Source organism: Heterodontus francisci, chromosome 4 (assembly GCF_036365525.1).
Source record: "Heterodontus francisci isolate sHetFra1 chromosome 4, sHetFra1.hap1, whole genome shotgun sequence".
Classification (NCBI taxonomy): Eukaryota; Metazoa; Chordata; class Chondrichthyes; order Heterodontiformes; family Heterodontidae; genus Heterodontus; species Heterodontus francisci.
In genome coordinates, this window is record NC_090374.1 from 138,725,375 (window position 1) to 138,742,931 (window position 17,557).

The 17,557-nt window shown below is 42.6% G+C and overlaps 1 protein-coding gene across 2 annotated transcripts in view; it reads right to left on the bottom strand.

The window, feature by feature from the left end:
* Positions 1-17,557, bottom strand: part of LOC137369267 (zinc finger protein GLIS3-like) — a 927,786-nt gene that overhangs the window by 636,869 nt on the left and 273,360 nt on the right. For both annotated transcript variants that reach the window (XM_068030232.1, XM_068030233.1), the window contains exon 4: positions 4,909-5,935. In XM_068030232.1, coding sequence (XP_067886333.1) covers positions 4,909-5,935 — 1,027 coding nt within the window. The remainder of the gene's footprint in view (positions 1-4,908; positions 5,936-17,557) is intronic.

Genomic DNA, 17,557 nt, shown 5'->3' on the forward strand with positions numbered 1-17,557 from the left:
TGACAATATCCCTATAAAATCTATTGTTGTTTCAGATACAAGCTGTCAACGTTTCTCTAACACAGGGAAACTGCTTTAAAAAAAAATATGTAAAATCTGGTTCTGATTTTCCACAAGAAGCATAGTATAAAACAAGGCCAGTTGCTCAGGTATGCCATATCGCATGCCACCTCATGGGAAATGAAATTAAAATTACTGAATGACAGATCTTAAATTGTGTTTTCTGAAATAAAATAGTTTTTGGCAGGTATTCTTACCAACTGCTGCCAGTAGGACATCTGGAGAGGATTTCCCCCCTCTGTTTTACTTTTTTCTTCCCCATCCTTCCAGCAAATGTCATTCAAAAATTTCTGAAGATCATACTTCTATCATACCTGTTAAGAGTTTGATATACCAGATGCCTCATGGGATACATGCCAATGGCTCAGCAATGTTTCTTCTCTGACATGGCTAAACTTCCCCAGATGTTACAAAGCAGCGTGTTTTTTTTGTTTTCAGTTTCCAGTAGTAGAGATGTTACCATTCATCATGTTTATTTAAAATGATAGCACTCCATATTGTCAATTTAATCAGAGGAAACTTTATTTTGTCTCGATATGTGATTCAAAGACATTGGTATTAGTAAGAGAATTTTTTTTTGGTGATACAGGTTTAAAGCCAGAAGAAAATGTTTCAATCAGGCATGGAATTGAGAGTTATCCTGATCCACCTATATGAAATCTCATTGGCAATGTCAGTCGCATTCAGACTGTGAAATGCTGTTTTCTGGAACCGCATTTTATTGGTTACCGTATTTAATAGCCACTTATAAAAGACTCATATTTCAATGAAGAGGGTAACACAATATAAAAAAAACTGAGAGATGGAAATAATTCTATCCATCTGGATAAAAATTAAATTTCATTCAGATTTACTAAACATGGTTCTTATGACAGGTAAAATGTTATTCGAGGAATTTAATTCTAATTCAAATCATGAGCAAATGTTGCTTCTGGCTGTGCAATGTTACCAGTGCCAGATATATTAAGAATAACCGAAGAACTAAAATATGACAAGGTACTTCAGAAGAATTTTTGTTATTCCATTTTTATACCAATTTCAACATATCGAAAGAAGATTGGATGGCACGATGAATATAACGTTGTCCTTTGTCATCTGATATCTGGGTTTCAGTTCCAATAAAGATCAATAAGATGAAAATTTCCTCTTGTGACAGTACGGGTGTAAAAGGAAATAAAATTGAGGGTTCTCAGCCCCACATTCTTGTACCTCTGCCCACAGAACTAAGCTCTCTGAAATGCTTCAAGCATTGATACTAAAGTAGCAACATCATTTAGGGGGTGTGAGGTTAGATAGTTTAGGAATTTTCACATTCATTCTGAAGATGTGAGCTTCGCTGGTAAGGCCGGCATTTATTGGCTATTCCTAATTGCTTTGAAAAGGTGGTGATGGCCCCTTTTCTTGAACCACTGCAGTCCATGTGGCGAAGGTGCTCCCACAATACTCTTAGGTAGGGTGTTCCAGGATTTTGACCCAGAAATGATGCAGGAATGGCAATATTTGTCCAAAGCAGGATTGTGTGTGACTTTGAGGAGAGCTTGGAGGTGTTGGTGTTCTCATGCCCTTCTAGATGGTAAAGGCCACAGATTTGGGAGGTACTATCAAGAAGCTTTGACATGTTGCTGCAGTGCATCCTGTATATACTAGACATTGCAGCCACGGCATTCCAGTGGTGGAGAGGGTGGATGTTGCAGCTAATAGGCGAGACACGATTAAGCCTGGGTGGTGTTCAGAGGCCTGTGTGTTGTTGCAGTTGCACCAATCCAAGCAAGTGAAGAGTATACTGCTCACTCCTAACTTTTGCTTTTGTAGGTGGTGGCATTGCTTTGGGGTGTCATGAGGTAAACCACTCACTGCAGAATACCCAATCACTAATCTACCAACCAGGCCATTTATGTGTTGCGTTTCTGGTCAAAGGCAGCACTCAAGATGTTGATGGTGAAGGACACCATGATGGTCATGACACTGAAGGTTAAGAGAGGTGGTTAGGTTATCTCTTGTCAAAGATCAATTGCCTGATGCTCGTGTAATGCAAATGTTACTTGTCACTTATGTACTGAAGCATGAATGTTGTCCAGGTTTTGCTGAATGTCAGCATGAATTGTTTTATTATTTGAGGAACTGCAAATGGAACTGAACACCATGCAATCAGCCCCACTTCTGATCCTATGATGGAGGGAAGGTCATTGATGAAGCAGCTGATGATGGTTGGGCTTCGAACGCTTCCCTGAGGAGCTCCCGCAGCAATGTCCTGGGGCTGAGGTGGTTGCCCTCCAACAACCACAACCTTCTTCCTTTGTGCTTGGTATGACTCCAACCACTGGACTGTTTTGCCCGTAATCCTTACTGATTTCATTCTTACTAAAACTACTTGCTGCCGCACTCAGTTGAAAACTGTCTTGTTGTCAAGGATAATTACTCGCACTTAACTTTGGAATTCAAATGAACTAAGACTGTAATGAGGTTTGGAGTAGAGTGATCCTGGCAGAACCCAATCTGAGCATCGGTGAGCAAGTTATAAGTTAGTAAATGCCTTTTGATGGCACAATTGATGACTCTTTTCATCACCTCTCATGTTGGAGGGTACTCTTCCAAGGCTGCTTTCATAGGAAATTTTGAGGTATCACTGGGTTAGCCATACATTTAATTTTACTTATTCTATACATGGTCTGTGACTATGATATTGCCAGGGTAATATAAAGGCAGATTACCTATGACATCATGCTAAACTAAATCTGAAGTGCCTGATATCACAGGATACCAGATTTTCCCCCCCCTTTCTTTAGTACAATTGACCGATACATTAAGAGCAAGTACATGCACACAGCTCACATCTCACTTCTTGTAACACAAACTTTCAAAGTACATCCTTCATTATTATTCTGGAATACTTTCAAATAAACATTTGGATTATGCGATGATTGATAGCTTCAGAAAATATTTGTAGCATTTGCATTTTTCATCCTTTACTACTCAAAGGGAAATAAAAACAATCTGTGGGCTGAACTGACTGCTTTGCCAACATTCCAACATGTGCAACACAGTGGTCCACTTCACCTTCTGTATGATTGTTTGTATGGTAAACATAGAAGACATTAAATTCTTGATGGATAAATCTATCTGGGATCTAGTATGAGACTGTAATATATGCCACACACAACGGTGTCATCTTCATAATCTATTGTTCATATTATATCAAGGTGGCATCACAACTCAGAACAGATAGCACCGTGAAAAATAACATAGCACAATAATTTCCACTGAAGGGATTTCAAAATTTGAGTGTTTATTTAGTTCCTGTCTAAAATTTGCATCTGACTTGTATCACTTTCATTTTACTTCACAAACTTGACTTGTACTAGAAATAGGTAACATAGAGCAGAGCTGTTGCAACAGTGCTGACCAAATCTCAGTGATAGACTGTAGTTGCTTGCAAACTATCAGATCTGGCTACCTATGGGACACGAATTTCTCATCACATTTCCTCTGTATAGTCTTCCAGAACTGAAAGATCTAGCAAACGCATTAATTTTTAATTTCTTAACTGTTAATTTTGAAGACTTTGGTGATTTTTTTCCTGAAAATCTGACTGAAGGATTCCCTACCCAAGACCCTGTATTCTAACACTGTTTTAAAAGTCACACCAAGTCTTCTACCTCTTCTGTACTGTTGCTCTTTTCTAGTGCTCCATCCTGTTGGTTGGATCTTTCCTTTCAACAGCTTCTATTGATTTATCAAAGCGATTTTTAATTTATTTTGAGTAAATTCAAATCAATATGATCCATATCCTGATAAACCATGCAATACCAGCTTTTTGATTCTGTTTTTCAGTAATGATAAAACAATGACTTAAATAGTAGAGCATCAGCCAATGTATGAGCCATTGCATTTTTATCATATTCTGCATATTGAAAAAGTCACCTTGCACTTAAGGGACATTGTGCAGTACAGCATTCTGTCAGGAAACTGTGGACATGAAATCTGTGATTTTCTATTTGCTGAGATGTACTTCTTATGAGTTCTTTGCTGGAAATATCAACTTGCACATCATCCCTTAATGCAAACAATATACTTCATACATTCCCTGCATCCTGAGCCAACTGTGACCAAAAGGGCTACAGCTAATACCATCCACCAAATCCTTTCTCAAATCTGTTGCTTTGAATTACATATCATTCTATGGATAACTCTCCCTCTAATTTTCTCCCTCTCTCCTTCCCTTCCTGTGGGTGGAATGCGTGGCTTCCATTCAGTGTCTCACTACTATGAAGAAGTTAAAATATGTGATTCAATCATGTGATTGTTATAAAATCCAGATCCCATTGTTAATGTAGCATCACTGCCCAGTCCTGTTTATCCTTTAAGCATAAAAACAATGATTTTATGCAATCTTGTCCTATTTCCTTAATGTATAAATAATGTTTACTGTGGTTAGTAACAATGCTACCACATGATTTTATGAAACACTATTATTGATAATAAAACTGAACATTCTGGTTTGGCATCATACTCGTAACTACTGCTGCACAAAATAAATCTTTTGGAATGTTAATCCTTGTTGAAATAAAAACATTGTTGTGGTGTTCTTTACATCAGAGTTATGTTATGTTTGAGATACCCAGAAAAATCATAAAACTGTGACACTCCATTATATTTGGTGAGCAACACATAAGTTATTGGATTTTTGAAGGATTTTTTTTGCAGTAATCAAGATGGCAATCAAAATTGTAGATGATAAACATGAGATATAATTCGTGATCCCGTAATGCCATAATGCCTCAGGTCAGTAAAATTGTTGATTGTCAGCAAATAAAAAAAGAGCATACAGAACTTTGCTTTGTCACCTACCGTACACTTGTTTGGCTTTTCTCCTGAATGCACCCTCATGTGGATCAACAGTTTATAGCGAGCATTAAATGGCTTGTATCGGCGTGGACAACCAGCCCAGAAGCAAGTAAAGTCCTCTCCTTTACGTTGGTCTATATGTGCTTTTTCAATGTGTCGCACAAGCTCCTCCTGTTCGTCATACATTGCACTGCAGTCTATCCATCGGCAGCCGTTAACTCTTGATGGCTCACCATCCTCATCCAACTGTGTCCCTTGTGGTGATGGCTGCCCATGTGGATGGGACTGGGTCATGAGATGCTGGTGGGCATGGTAAGGTGGTGGAGGACCCTGGGGCAGTGTAGGAATTTCGATGCCTGAAGAGAATTCATCCAGTTGATCATTTTTAAATACATCATATTGCTGATTACCAATCACTGAGATACCCTGTTGAACAACCATATTGTTCATCACCATGGGGTGCAAGGAAGACTGTTCCAGCTGTTGCATCCTCTGGTACACACCATTACTGGTTTCAAGGTCAGTGAGTGTAAAGAGATTACGCTCTTTACCTGCTGCATTGTAGGCCTGAGGGATGCAACTACCTCTAACTCCCAGAAAATGTCCACACACTTCAGGCTGAGGGGAAACATCAGCCGGAGACCCCCTGGACCCATTGATGTATGCAACTAATGATGTTGGAGATGTACGGATAATGAGGTCGATTCCAACTCCGTCTGAAAAGGGTGAGGTAGAAAGACCTCTTTTTCTTGATCGAGCAGAATTAGATCGAGCAGAATTGCGAGAGCTGTTCTCATTCCCAAACAGGTAGGAAGGCAAAGAGTTTGAGGTGCTGTTATTTGACATGGCAGTTCCAGGTGGTATACTCAGCACATCCCCTAGTTCACTGCCATTCTGGGAACCTTGGTTCGATGGGAGTGATGGAAGGATTGGGTAACCATGAGGCCACTCTTGCTTCACATTCAAGGTTGACTGGCTTTCTATAAGGCTTAGTGCAGTTGAGCCCAATGATCCACCTGAGGTAATGGATCTAAAAAGTAAAAATAAAAGTAAAAAGACAATGAAAAAAATTCAAAGTTGTCACAACTTTTTCCTCACAGGTGACAAAACATCAGCTGTCACTTGAAATATCTGTTTCAGTGGAAAATGAACTTTGAAGTTGCCTTAATCTAACCTAATTACACAATTTCCTTTGAGTGGGAAGGAGCTTATTGTTGCAGACTGGAAGTTCAAGTTTCATAAAGCAGGGCAAAGCTCAATTCCTTTGAAGAATTCAAAAAGGGCTTAACCATTGTATTGTGTGTCATTCTTTGGATTTGCACAGGGACCAGGACGCAGTTGATAAAATTTCAAGATTTATCCATTCTGCAGACAGATCTTGACAATCTAAATTTTCAAGTAATTACGTTATTACAGATAGATGTACAACCAAACGCAAAAAAAACAAGTGAATCGGTTCCTTTAGGATGTAATCATGATGCATGATTAAGCAGCACCTCTTGCTTCCAATGCAGACAGCATGCAAACTTTGTGTACAGCATGCCTGAGCATGCATGAGACACTAGCACAAGTTTAAGCTAGCCCGTGCTATTTAAAGCTAGCATACACCTCTTAAAGGGGAGGTGCATTTTCTCTGGAAATGGTGCTGGAAATTATTCTGGAAGGTAGTTTTACCTGGGAAAGACACAGGAATGACACTTCAAGGCAGATTGTGGGCTCCAAGGTTCACTAATGCAGTACTGGAGGCCTTGGTGCAGGCGGTGGAGAAGAGGAAAGATGCTCTTTATCCACAGGGCCAGGAGGCTCTCCGGGCAAACAGTGTGAAGACAGTGAGACCAGATAGCTGTGGAGGTCAAGTCCTGCAGTCTAGCCCTGTGGACCTGGATGCTGTGCTGAAAGTAGTTAAATGAACTCACATGAGTGGTCTAGGTCAGTAAATGCATCTTCAAATGCCATATCCCACCAACTGCACCACTAGCCTCAGACACTGCTCAATGCACCACACCCCCATCTCTCACCTACCAACAATCTCTAGCAATCACATTCAAAGCTTCACCTCACCTCACACATATAGCACTGCTGCAAGCCGCATACTCGCATCTCACAACTTGCACATACTGCCAATGATTCAACCATGACAGGCACATCACCCAGTTACATTGCACCACACTCACTGACATGCTTCCCTGTCTCTTACAGGACAAGGGGGCACACAACCAGTCAGCAGCAGCTAGCCAGCAGGGACAGGAATGGATGCACGCCCTCATCCCTATGGAGAACACTGCACATTGGAGCGACTGAGGCCTTGGCCAGTGGCAGGGATGAAAGAACCAAAGATGACATTATGTTCCTACCTAATCCTCCTCCTCATATTTCACTTGCCCCTTATACCACGATCCCTTCTGATTTACAAATTGCAGATGATCTAAGCATCATTCTTACACTTCCCCACCCCTTCTCTCATCACAACCCTATCCTTGTGCTTTTCTCCTTTAAGAAACCCAAGAACTATGACCTGGCCAGGCAGTGGTGCAGAAGTGTGAATTGCAAGTGGAAGAAGAGATTGCTGATCACACACTCACAGCAGCCAACTCAGATACTTGCACTGTGTATAATAGAGCGTAGCTGAGAGGTGAGATCTGCATGTGGTGAGTCAGTGGGGACAAGTGGCCTCCAGCCAGGGCAGGGGACAAGGGTAGCACAGATGCCAGATCGCTGGAGGGAAATGAAGACTTCAATGGGGTGGCATACAGGATCAGGCTGATGGGTAAACACACAAAAACGCTTGGTGCATTAAAATAAAAGCAAAATACTGCAGGTGCCGGAAATCTGAAATAAAAACAGAAAGTGCTGGAAATACTCAGCACATCTGGCAGCATCTATGGAGAGAGAAGCAGTTAACTAGGATTGCTGAGGTGCTGCCCCAGGGGAATGGCAGTGGCTATGTGGCACACCAACCTGTTGCCTTCTCTCAGGACGACAGCATTCAGGCCCCCACCATTGCCACTCTGCCACTGCCCTTGATGTTGCCTGTGTAGCCAGCCCAGACTGCTGCCATTTATGCTGAGGTGGTGCAGCTGGACCATTTAGGTCATCCTCCAAAGCCATCTGCAGTCTCCCCTGCTGAAAGTCAGCAGCCTTCTGCCAGCTATGCTGCAGCCACTGGGACAGCACTATGTAGGAGCACTAGGACAGGCAAAGGTACACTGAAGACAGGCACTAAGGGGACACACAAGGATGATTAACTGACTTTTGTATGGAAAGTTGGATGGCTTGTTTGATAATATTGGTTTGGAATATTTTGTTTTGTGGTGGCTTTCATTTCAGGATTGTGGCCAAGGCTGCTGTGATGATCAGTAACAGAGTAATTGTAAGGTGTGGGTCTGTCATCAGGTGTGGCAGTTGGTGCTGCATTCATTGACACTGCAGTGGGATGAGCAGATCATGGACCTCCCAGACAGAAATGGGGATGAATTGGTTGTCTTCTCCCTTCCTCCTCCTCAACCGCTCACCGTATATCTGGTGGCAAGGGCTGTGCCCTCACGATGACCAGCTTGTGCAGGATACAACAGACCATGAAGGATCCTGACACATGCTCTGGCGAGTACTGTAGGGCTCCTCCAGGGTGGTCCAGGCAGTGAAAGCATTGCTTAAGCACCTCACTGGTCTGCTCAATGACATTTCATGTGGAAGCTTGGCTCTCTTTAGAAGCACGCTGCCCACATATGCGTGGGTCATGCACTGAAGTCATGAGCCAGGTGGTCAGTGGCTAGCCCTTGTTGTTCAGTAACCACCCTCTCATCTCTTGCGGTGGCTGAAATACAGATAGTACAATGGATTGGAGCAGAATAAAGGCATCATGACTGCTGCCAAGATACTGGGCTTTGATCTGCATGATGCACTGAGTATGGTTATAACAGCTGCACAGTGAGGGATTGGACCCCTTGTGGTTGTGGTACATCTCTGAATCTAGATGTGGCACCCTAAAAGCAACATATATGCACAGTCAATGGCACTCTGCACCATGGGGAAGCCTGCTATCTTGGTGAAGCCATGTGCACACGCCGCCTGCTTCTCTCTGAACAAAACAGAAGGCAATATATTCCCTTCTTTTTGCATAAAGCGTATCAGTCACCTCCTTTATACAACAGCAGAAGGTGAACCGTGAGATATTGGATCCTGTCCAGCCTGGAAGGAGACCACGCAAAGTTCATGGCCACAGTGAACTTCACAGCCACTGGTATTTGCCCTGCGCTGAGGCTGCAGGTCTGCCTATAAGAGGTGATAGATTTCAGTGAGCACATCATAGAGAAACGGAGGCATTTAATGCACTGTTCTTTACTGAAGTTGAGGTAGGAGAATTGCTCCCTGAAGACCTGGGTCGATATGGTCTCTTACTGAGAGCCCTTCTTCTCCTCCTCCTCTTCAAGCAGTTTGTCCTCCTCTGTGTCACCTCTGCTTATTCTCTCTGTCATGCTACAGGCTAAGGAGAATGGAAACTCAAGAACCTATGTCAGGGAGCAAGTGACCTGAGCAGAACTCTTGAAGTCAGAAGTAAGGCCTTCATCACAAACCTCACCACTCCCTTTGGATTTCACCAACTTTAAGTAACTGTAATGCTGCGGTTGAAAACGGGTTCCTGTGGACAGATGCCAATCAGATCAAGCTTCCCGAGAGATGCTCTGTGATCTCCTGCCTGCACTAGCATCCCAACATTCAGTAACATTCTGGCATACCCTAATGGGTATGCAGTGTACACTGTTAGACTTTGCCCGGCACACTTCAGCTCAAAATATTTTTTCCCCTTAATTTTCTGGAAATGCGAACTGATAGCGGCTCAACAAGAGCAACAGGGTGTCTGGAATGTAAATGAATGGCTGGACCAACTGTAAATCTCCTTTACCAAAGAGCTTTAGGATTGAGAAAGAAACAGAGAAACAACAGAGAATGAGGGTGAATTAGAGTCAAAACAGGAACAGAAAGAGAAACAAAGAGAGGGAAATAAAGATTGAATGAAAAGAGAGGGAAGAAAAAATACAAAACGCAAATTAAGAAACATTGGTGGTAGAGGTCTAAACCTATTCACAGTTTCTCTCCTTAATTTTCTGCCTAAGGCTCAAATTTATAGGACTCGCATGGGTGGATTAAGCATAGGATTGAAAGAACGCTGATACAAGAATTTATACATCTTTGTGCTGGCCAGTGATATGTTCACCCACACAACCCTGGAAATGCTGAGGGCAGCTTAGGACAGGAGTAGGTAAAGATGATTCTGTTGCGTCTCGAAGTCATACAACATCTGTTTCACCTAGCTGCCTTAAATGACAAAAGAACAGCTAGCAAGCAGGCAAGACCATGTCTGAAGGAACATACTATACACTACTTACCGATTCTCTGACTCCCATTTGTCTAACTGGCGTCTTCTGTTTATGCTATTTTTCCAGGGTTTCTGCAGTTCTTCCACCTAAGTTATGGTGGATGAGCAGGAGAATCCTTGGGGAAATTCATTTACTTAGTGCTTGTCTGCTAGTACCACATCATCTTTCTTGGCCGAATTTTTTTGGATGTTTTTACTCATAGTCCATTTACAGGGTCTAGTTTGATCTTACCAGCAACCCATTGGCACATCACTCAAACATCTGAGTTTTAACAATTGCACATTAAATACTTGCAAAAAATGTATGCTACACGATATTTCCAAGGGATTTTTAAAGCAAAATTAATGAAAAATTACATTTTAAGCATTCCTAAACCTTAGAATTGAACAACACAAGTGTTCATTTTAGATTTGCCCGTATTTTATAATAATTTAAAATTGGAATATTGACAGGCAGTTATACTACCACTTTTATGACAATTCTCCTCACAGTGAGACAAAAGGTAGCAGTATAGCTTAAGTCAGATTGTGAATTTAACTTTGTACTGCATTTAACTAGAAGGGAAACCTCTTGAAGCTGAGGCTTTCAAACCTGAGGTCAAAGTTGCAAGCTGATTATGCAGAAGGACATGCTCTGAATGTTCTAAATGATGATACCGTGATGCGACTCGGCTTGAAGCACAAGCCAACAAAATATAGTTAGTTATATTTCCTTGCACTTATGTCTTCAGAACTTCAGAATCCTAGAAAACTTGATAACAGTAGAGCAACAGTATACTTATAGTCGACATAACCATTGCATACTCCACTCTAAATGTTCGGGCAGCAGTCCTTGGTAATGATTCTGTTATTGTCATTTACAGCGCCTCTCGACCCATCTTTTGTTTCTTTACTTGTCCCATTACAATTCCCTATTGCCTGGCACCATCATCCCTTTTGACATTTAATCTCTCCTGCCTTCCATCCTATGATGGATCTTCCCTTTCTCTTTCCCCCCTGCACCCTTTCCCAGCCTTACGACTTGCTTACAAACCTGCCACATCTCCAACTTTTTCCAGATCTGATGAAAGGCCATCGACCTGAAACATTAACTTTGTTTTTCTCTCCACAGATGCTGCCTGACCTGCTGAGCATTTTATGTTTTTTTATTTCAATCTAACATTTCTTAATGCACTATACAACACCTGTAGACTCCAAGAACTCTGCTATGCCTCTGATCATGTCTGGTTGTAGAATGCATCTATACTGATTTTTCTTCACTTTTCGCCCAACTAATTCTTTAGATACAAAAAAAAACTTTGAAAACCGTAATCTGATCTACGATAAGCATATAATGAAGGCAATTGAATTTTTGACAACTTAATGGTAATGTACAATATATTGAAGATTACCATTCAGATTAATTTGGATATATAGTATCATTTTATTGAAGCAAAACTGAGGAACATCTCCTGGAACCACCAAGAAAAATTATATTTAATTTGAATAATTCCATCAAGTACATGTGTCATGGATGTTCAGGGGATAGCCCCTAATTATCATGGGAAAAGGTAATTAAAATTAATAATCCCATGACATTCTCTAAGAAGGGCTATTCAGAGGAGATAACCAAATCAATGGAGGCATTAAAGCTTAATTCATGCTTATATAGTGCAAGTGTGGTAACTACTCGGTTGGGGGTCAGCAACCTTTTTGAAAATAATTTCCTAAAATACAAACTATTGGGAGTCACAAGATGAAAACTTGACATTTCTAAATCAAATACATGGCAAATGGCCAAATGTCTCTGGTAAAATGCATAATTTGCATATGTAATAAATAAAGTACATGTATTGAATTTAGGCATCAATAGAAAAAAAAATCGAAATTAAAACAGAGTCAAATCTGAATTATCTTTTTTGTTTACGTTTTTTGCTGCTTCTTTGATTTTTCTGCATATCTCCAGTATATGCATGTTCAGATTTTGTGTTTCGATATGCATGAATTATGCAGGGGAAAGATTCAAAAGGAAATGTAAAAAAAATGATGAACCATATTAATTTAATGGAAAAACAGCACGTTTCCAATTTGAATAAAAAATGTAATAAATTTACATATAAAACTGAAAGAATGCTTTTAGTCTTTGTGTTTTTGTAATGGATATTGTGATAAAAGGAGTTTTTTTAACTAAAAATATTATTAGTGAAGTCATCTTTAAAACAAACTTTAACTTAAGATGAGTAGAATTAAGACAATTGTTTCAGCTATTCATTCTTGTGATAAAAAAATAGTTTCTAATCGCACATTCTGAATACATTATTGTCTCAGATATATTCAAAACAATAATGGTCGCAACCATGCAACCTGTTCCTTGAACCAAAGGCGTTATCTATAACCATAGTGTAGCTATGCCACTCGAAAAGGTTTATTTAGAGCACGATGATGTTTTTCATTAAAATAATCATTTGAAACTGCAAAGTGCAGCATACTGATTAGCCTTTTATCCCCACAATAAAACCACAGCCCTCACATTTCCTGACTTTTTTAGGCTTTTTTCATGACACAATACCATCAATATCACATTGTTTATGTGTGCGACAGCCAAACAGCAGCAAAATTTACTAAGGCCCATACAAGATATCAGCCAACTCAATGGAAAAGAAAATAGCCTGCATTTTGTGTTAACACCAAAGCCTCCTGATATTTTCTGCTAATCTCCAATACTACTAGCAAACCCCCCCCCCCCACCCCCAATACTCACCTCTTCTAAAGGTATTGGCTGTTTATTGTTTTTAGTGGCATCCATGGTTTAGTTGGTAGCACTTTTCCCTCTGAGCCAGAAAAGTTGTAGGTTCAAGTCCCACTCCAGAATTTGAGTAAAAAAAACTAGGCTGACAGTCCAATGCAGTATTGAGGGAGTAATGTATTATTGCAGGTGCTGCCTTTCAGATGAGACATTAAAATGAGGCCCTATCTTCCCTCTCAGATGGATATGAAAAATCTCATGGCACTATTTTGACGAGTAGGGAAGTTATCCCCAGTGGCCGAGTTAATATTTATCCCTCAATCAACATCACAAAAACAGATTATCTGGTCATCATCACATTACTGTTGTGGCAGCTTACTGTGTGCAAATTGACAGCTGCATTTCCTACATTACAACAATGACTACACTTCAAAAGTACTTCATTGGCTGTAAAGTGTTTTTGGATGTTCTGTGGTTGTGAAAGGTGCTATCTAAATGCAAATCTTTCTTTTCTTACTGGGGTTTAATTTCACAGGTATCAGGTATTCTTTGATACCCCATTCAAAGATCATTCTTTATGAATCAATCTAGAAACTGTGTGATGGCAGTCCATTGGACTGTTGCCCAGCATTATAGCCAACCTCCACCCATATGCAGGGATTGCTGGCTTTCAATGTTAAGGAGGAATCAAGGACAATGTCCCATTCCCTCAGTAGTGGCACTGATGTCAACTGAAATGTCCTTACCGGACTGAGATTAATTAACTCGGAACAGATCAATGATTAACCTGGGATTCTTATGGTCTTAACCAACTGAGCCATCAAGAAAGTGTTTACTTAGTAAGCCATGTAAGTTTGAAGCTTTTAAAGTGGGTAAGAAACAGATATCTTTACAAATAAGTCTAAATCCGAGTCATCTAAAATTGAATTGAATTCTAATCTTTGCCTGGAACTTAACCTGAACATCACTGCAGTACGAGGGCATGTTAATTAAAGTAAATTGGTGCATTTTTAACAATTAGATACATAGTTCTTATGTGCCTTGTTACTCAGGCAATCTTTGGATTTAGAAGTTATACATTGTAATACTAGCTGCATTTCAGAACCAAAACGTTGAAAGATATTTTAATCTTATGATAAAACATATTTTAAAATTCTACTTTTTAAAATTTGTGAGCTGGGAAAGTACTCACTATGACATTAGTTATTCATGAATATGCAAGTTCATATGTAAATTTGATGATGAGCAAATCCAGAACCATCTATGATATCATGTCAAAACAGTAAGGGCTGGATTTAATGAACCAGCCTCCAGTCCCAACAGTGGGCCTGGAAATGGGCACCATTCCCATCTATCATGTGGACAGCCGCCCCACCGTAATCACTCAGCGGGCAGCCATTTTGTATACTGGAGACGCAGTCCTCACGTGACAGGGGCAGGATTCGAGTTGCTGATTAAGGTGTCAGATGACTATGGAGCAGGTGCTGGCACCATACTTAAAAGCCTGCCAGCCTTGCATTCACTCCTGCCTTAGAGTTATTGGCAGCTTCGTGCAGCTGATAACATTACTGGATTGATTCCAGGACCACCCCGCCCCCCCCCACACAGGGTGGCCCCAAGGTTCAGTGATACCACCCTGTAGATTCTTCTCCTGGCTGCAAGGTAAAGGTGGAGCATTCTCTTTCCCCGTGATTCAAGGAGATCCTCCCACCTGACCAAGCTAGCCTGGGTGGAGATCGCTGAGGAGGTCAGCAGCTGTGGGATTACCCCCAGAACTGGGAGTAGTGCCGAAAAAGGCCTACCACAACAATGGCAGAGGGGCTAGGACATCACCTCATCCTGACAAATGCATGGCTGCATCCCCTTCATAGCTCACCCCTCTTAACTCCCATGATAGTGGGTGGCAGCATGAGATACATCAGATTCTCCAGTACGGGACAATGGGCTGACACTAGCAGAACTGTCCTGTTGATCTCTCTGCAGATTCTTACTATCTTCATGCTTCCTCTTGCAGGACAAGAGGGCCCACATCAGGAGGGAGATGGCCTGGACAGGTGGAGGAGTTCCGGATCTGTATCCTCTCACCCCAGCCAAGAAGCAGCCTTGGAATTGGCAGGGACCCAGGGCGGCTGGCTGAGGCTGAGACGGCCAAGGTCTCTGTCAGTCGGGGGACTGTGGGTGGCCAGGCCCATGCTGAGCCCCAGGCTGATGACAAGCCTCTGGTCTCGACAGTGCAGAGCATGCTAGAGTTGCAGAGAGAGGTAAGGCAACATCTGGCAGAGATGCCAGAGGCCATGCACAGCCATGAGCAGACAATGGAGGAGTCCATCCTGCCATGGATCCATCAAGAGCTCATGAAGAGCCAGATCCCACAGATGTGGGCAGACCTGCACACCAGGGCAGTCTGAGTGTGGACAGCAGCTCCTCGGCCCAGCTCCAGCAGCCATGATGCCTGAGGAGAGTCCTGCACTAGTGCAGGACACCCTCAGACAGCTGGGGCCTGCCAGGCCTCAGGCAAACAAAGGACGGCTGCTGCATTCATCACAGGCCAAGGGGCAGCCTGATCAGCAGACTGCCTCCAACCCACCTGCTGTCACAGGGATCATACTACATAGGAGCACTCGAAAATGTATTAAGAAAACCACCTAGCCACACTTAGGGATTCACAGAATAAGAAATGTTACATGTATTGATTAATTAAAAGATCTTTTGTTCAAATCATTAGCGATCATTGTCAGAAAGTCATTTTCCATTATGCCTTAATCGTGAACTCTCAACTTCCCCCTTAGTGCAATGTCAATGTGACCACAGACCTTATTAACATACGTTCTCCAATGGGCAATAGCGTAGATTGTAGCTAGTTGCAAGTCAGGGAACACAAATGGAAAGGAGGCGACTACATTTATTAAGATGAGTCTTTATTGGGTTCCCTGTGAGTGGACATCAGGGTGGCTGGAAGCTGGTGATTGAGTTTGGCTGTTGCCTCCTTGGCACTCAATCTGTCTGGCCTCCGGTGCAAGGTCTTCACTATCCAGTGCTGCTTTCTCCTCTCCCTCCTCTGCATCCTCCTCGGCGGTGGAGGGGTGTTGCTCATGCATCTCATCATCATGTAAGGCCTCCCCCCTTTACAGTGCTGGATTGTGCAGAGTACAGCAGACCACCATGATACGTGAGACCCTCATTGGGGGCATACTGCAAGGCTCCACCAGATTAATCGAGGCAGCAGAATTTCATCTTCTGTAGCCCAAAGGTCGCTTGAGTGGAGCTGTGGCAATTTTTATAACTCTCCTTCGTTGCATTGCAAGTGTTCTTCATAGGCATAAGAAACAAAAACATCAAATGGTAGCCCTTGCCCCAAGCATCCCACCTCTGAAGGTAAGCAGGGGGGCCTGAAAAACTGCGACACATGGGACTGTTGAAATATGTAAGCGTTGTGGCTGCTCCTGGGAAGCGGGCACAGCACACACCTGCAGGAAACACTTTGTGTTTGCAGACCAGTTGAACATTGATTGAAATGGAAGCCCTTCCTGCTGATGAAGGCAGCTGGCTGCTCTGTAGGAGGCTAAATGGTCACATGTGTGCAATCTATCACACCTACCATCCGTGGAAATCTAGCGATGGCCCCAAACCCCATGGCTCTCTCTGCCTATCAGGGTTGGTCCAGTAGTGCACATAGTTGCTGGGTCTCTTGAACAGGATATTGGTCACCTCCTCGATGCAGTGGTGGGCTGCTGCCTGGGAGACTCCACACATGTCCCAAGTGGATCCCTGGAAAGAAACATCCAGATGAATAGAATTTTAGTGCCAGGATGATCCTCAGGGCCTCTGGCATAGGGTGACCCCCAAATCCCAGAGGTGGCAACTCATTCTGTAGCATGGCACCTAAGTGGGTGATGCCCCCCTGGAGAGATCTAGTCTTCATCGACAATGGCACTCGGACATTTGGAGGTAGCTTATTCGAGTCTGGTACACTCCCTGGCATAGGTGGGCCCTTCCCGGCATGGTTGGCTGCTGTTGCTCTCATCGTGCAGCTTCATGGTCAGCTGCTGCTGCTTCTTGGCCCTCCCTCCATAGGAGGTGCTGCATCACGCCATGGGGCTCCAAAAAGACAGGGTGTTTGAGACCCATGCCAGGTAACCAGTAGTGCTGCAGATCACTGTCAATGCAGAGACGACCCTGTCTTGGCAACTAAGCTTTTGACAACTCTCCCAGTGGAGTCCCTGATGGCCTTCACTGCCCACCCTTGCTGATAGCTGACTCTCTCTTCCAGTGGTATGAGCAATCAAACATCTCACAGCAGTTTTGTAACCCAATACAGCACCCGGCAAACCCACAAAAAACCTTCCAGAGCCCCCAAGAACCCCCTGCAGAGCACACAGCATCAGAGTGTGACAAGGACCTCTGAACACCACCACCACCCCCCAACTTCCCCTATGCAGCAATGCTCAGGGCTGCCACTCCTACATGGCAATGAAGTCTCTCACCTTGGTGCCGCCATGTTTTAAATGTCATCAACCCAAATGCACCTGAGTGCCACCCATCATTCACTA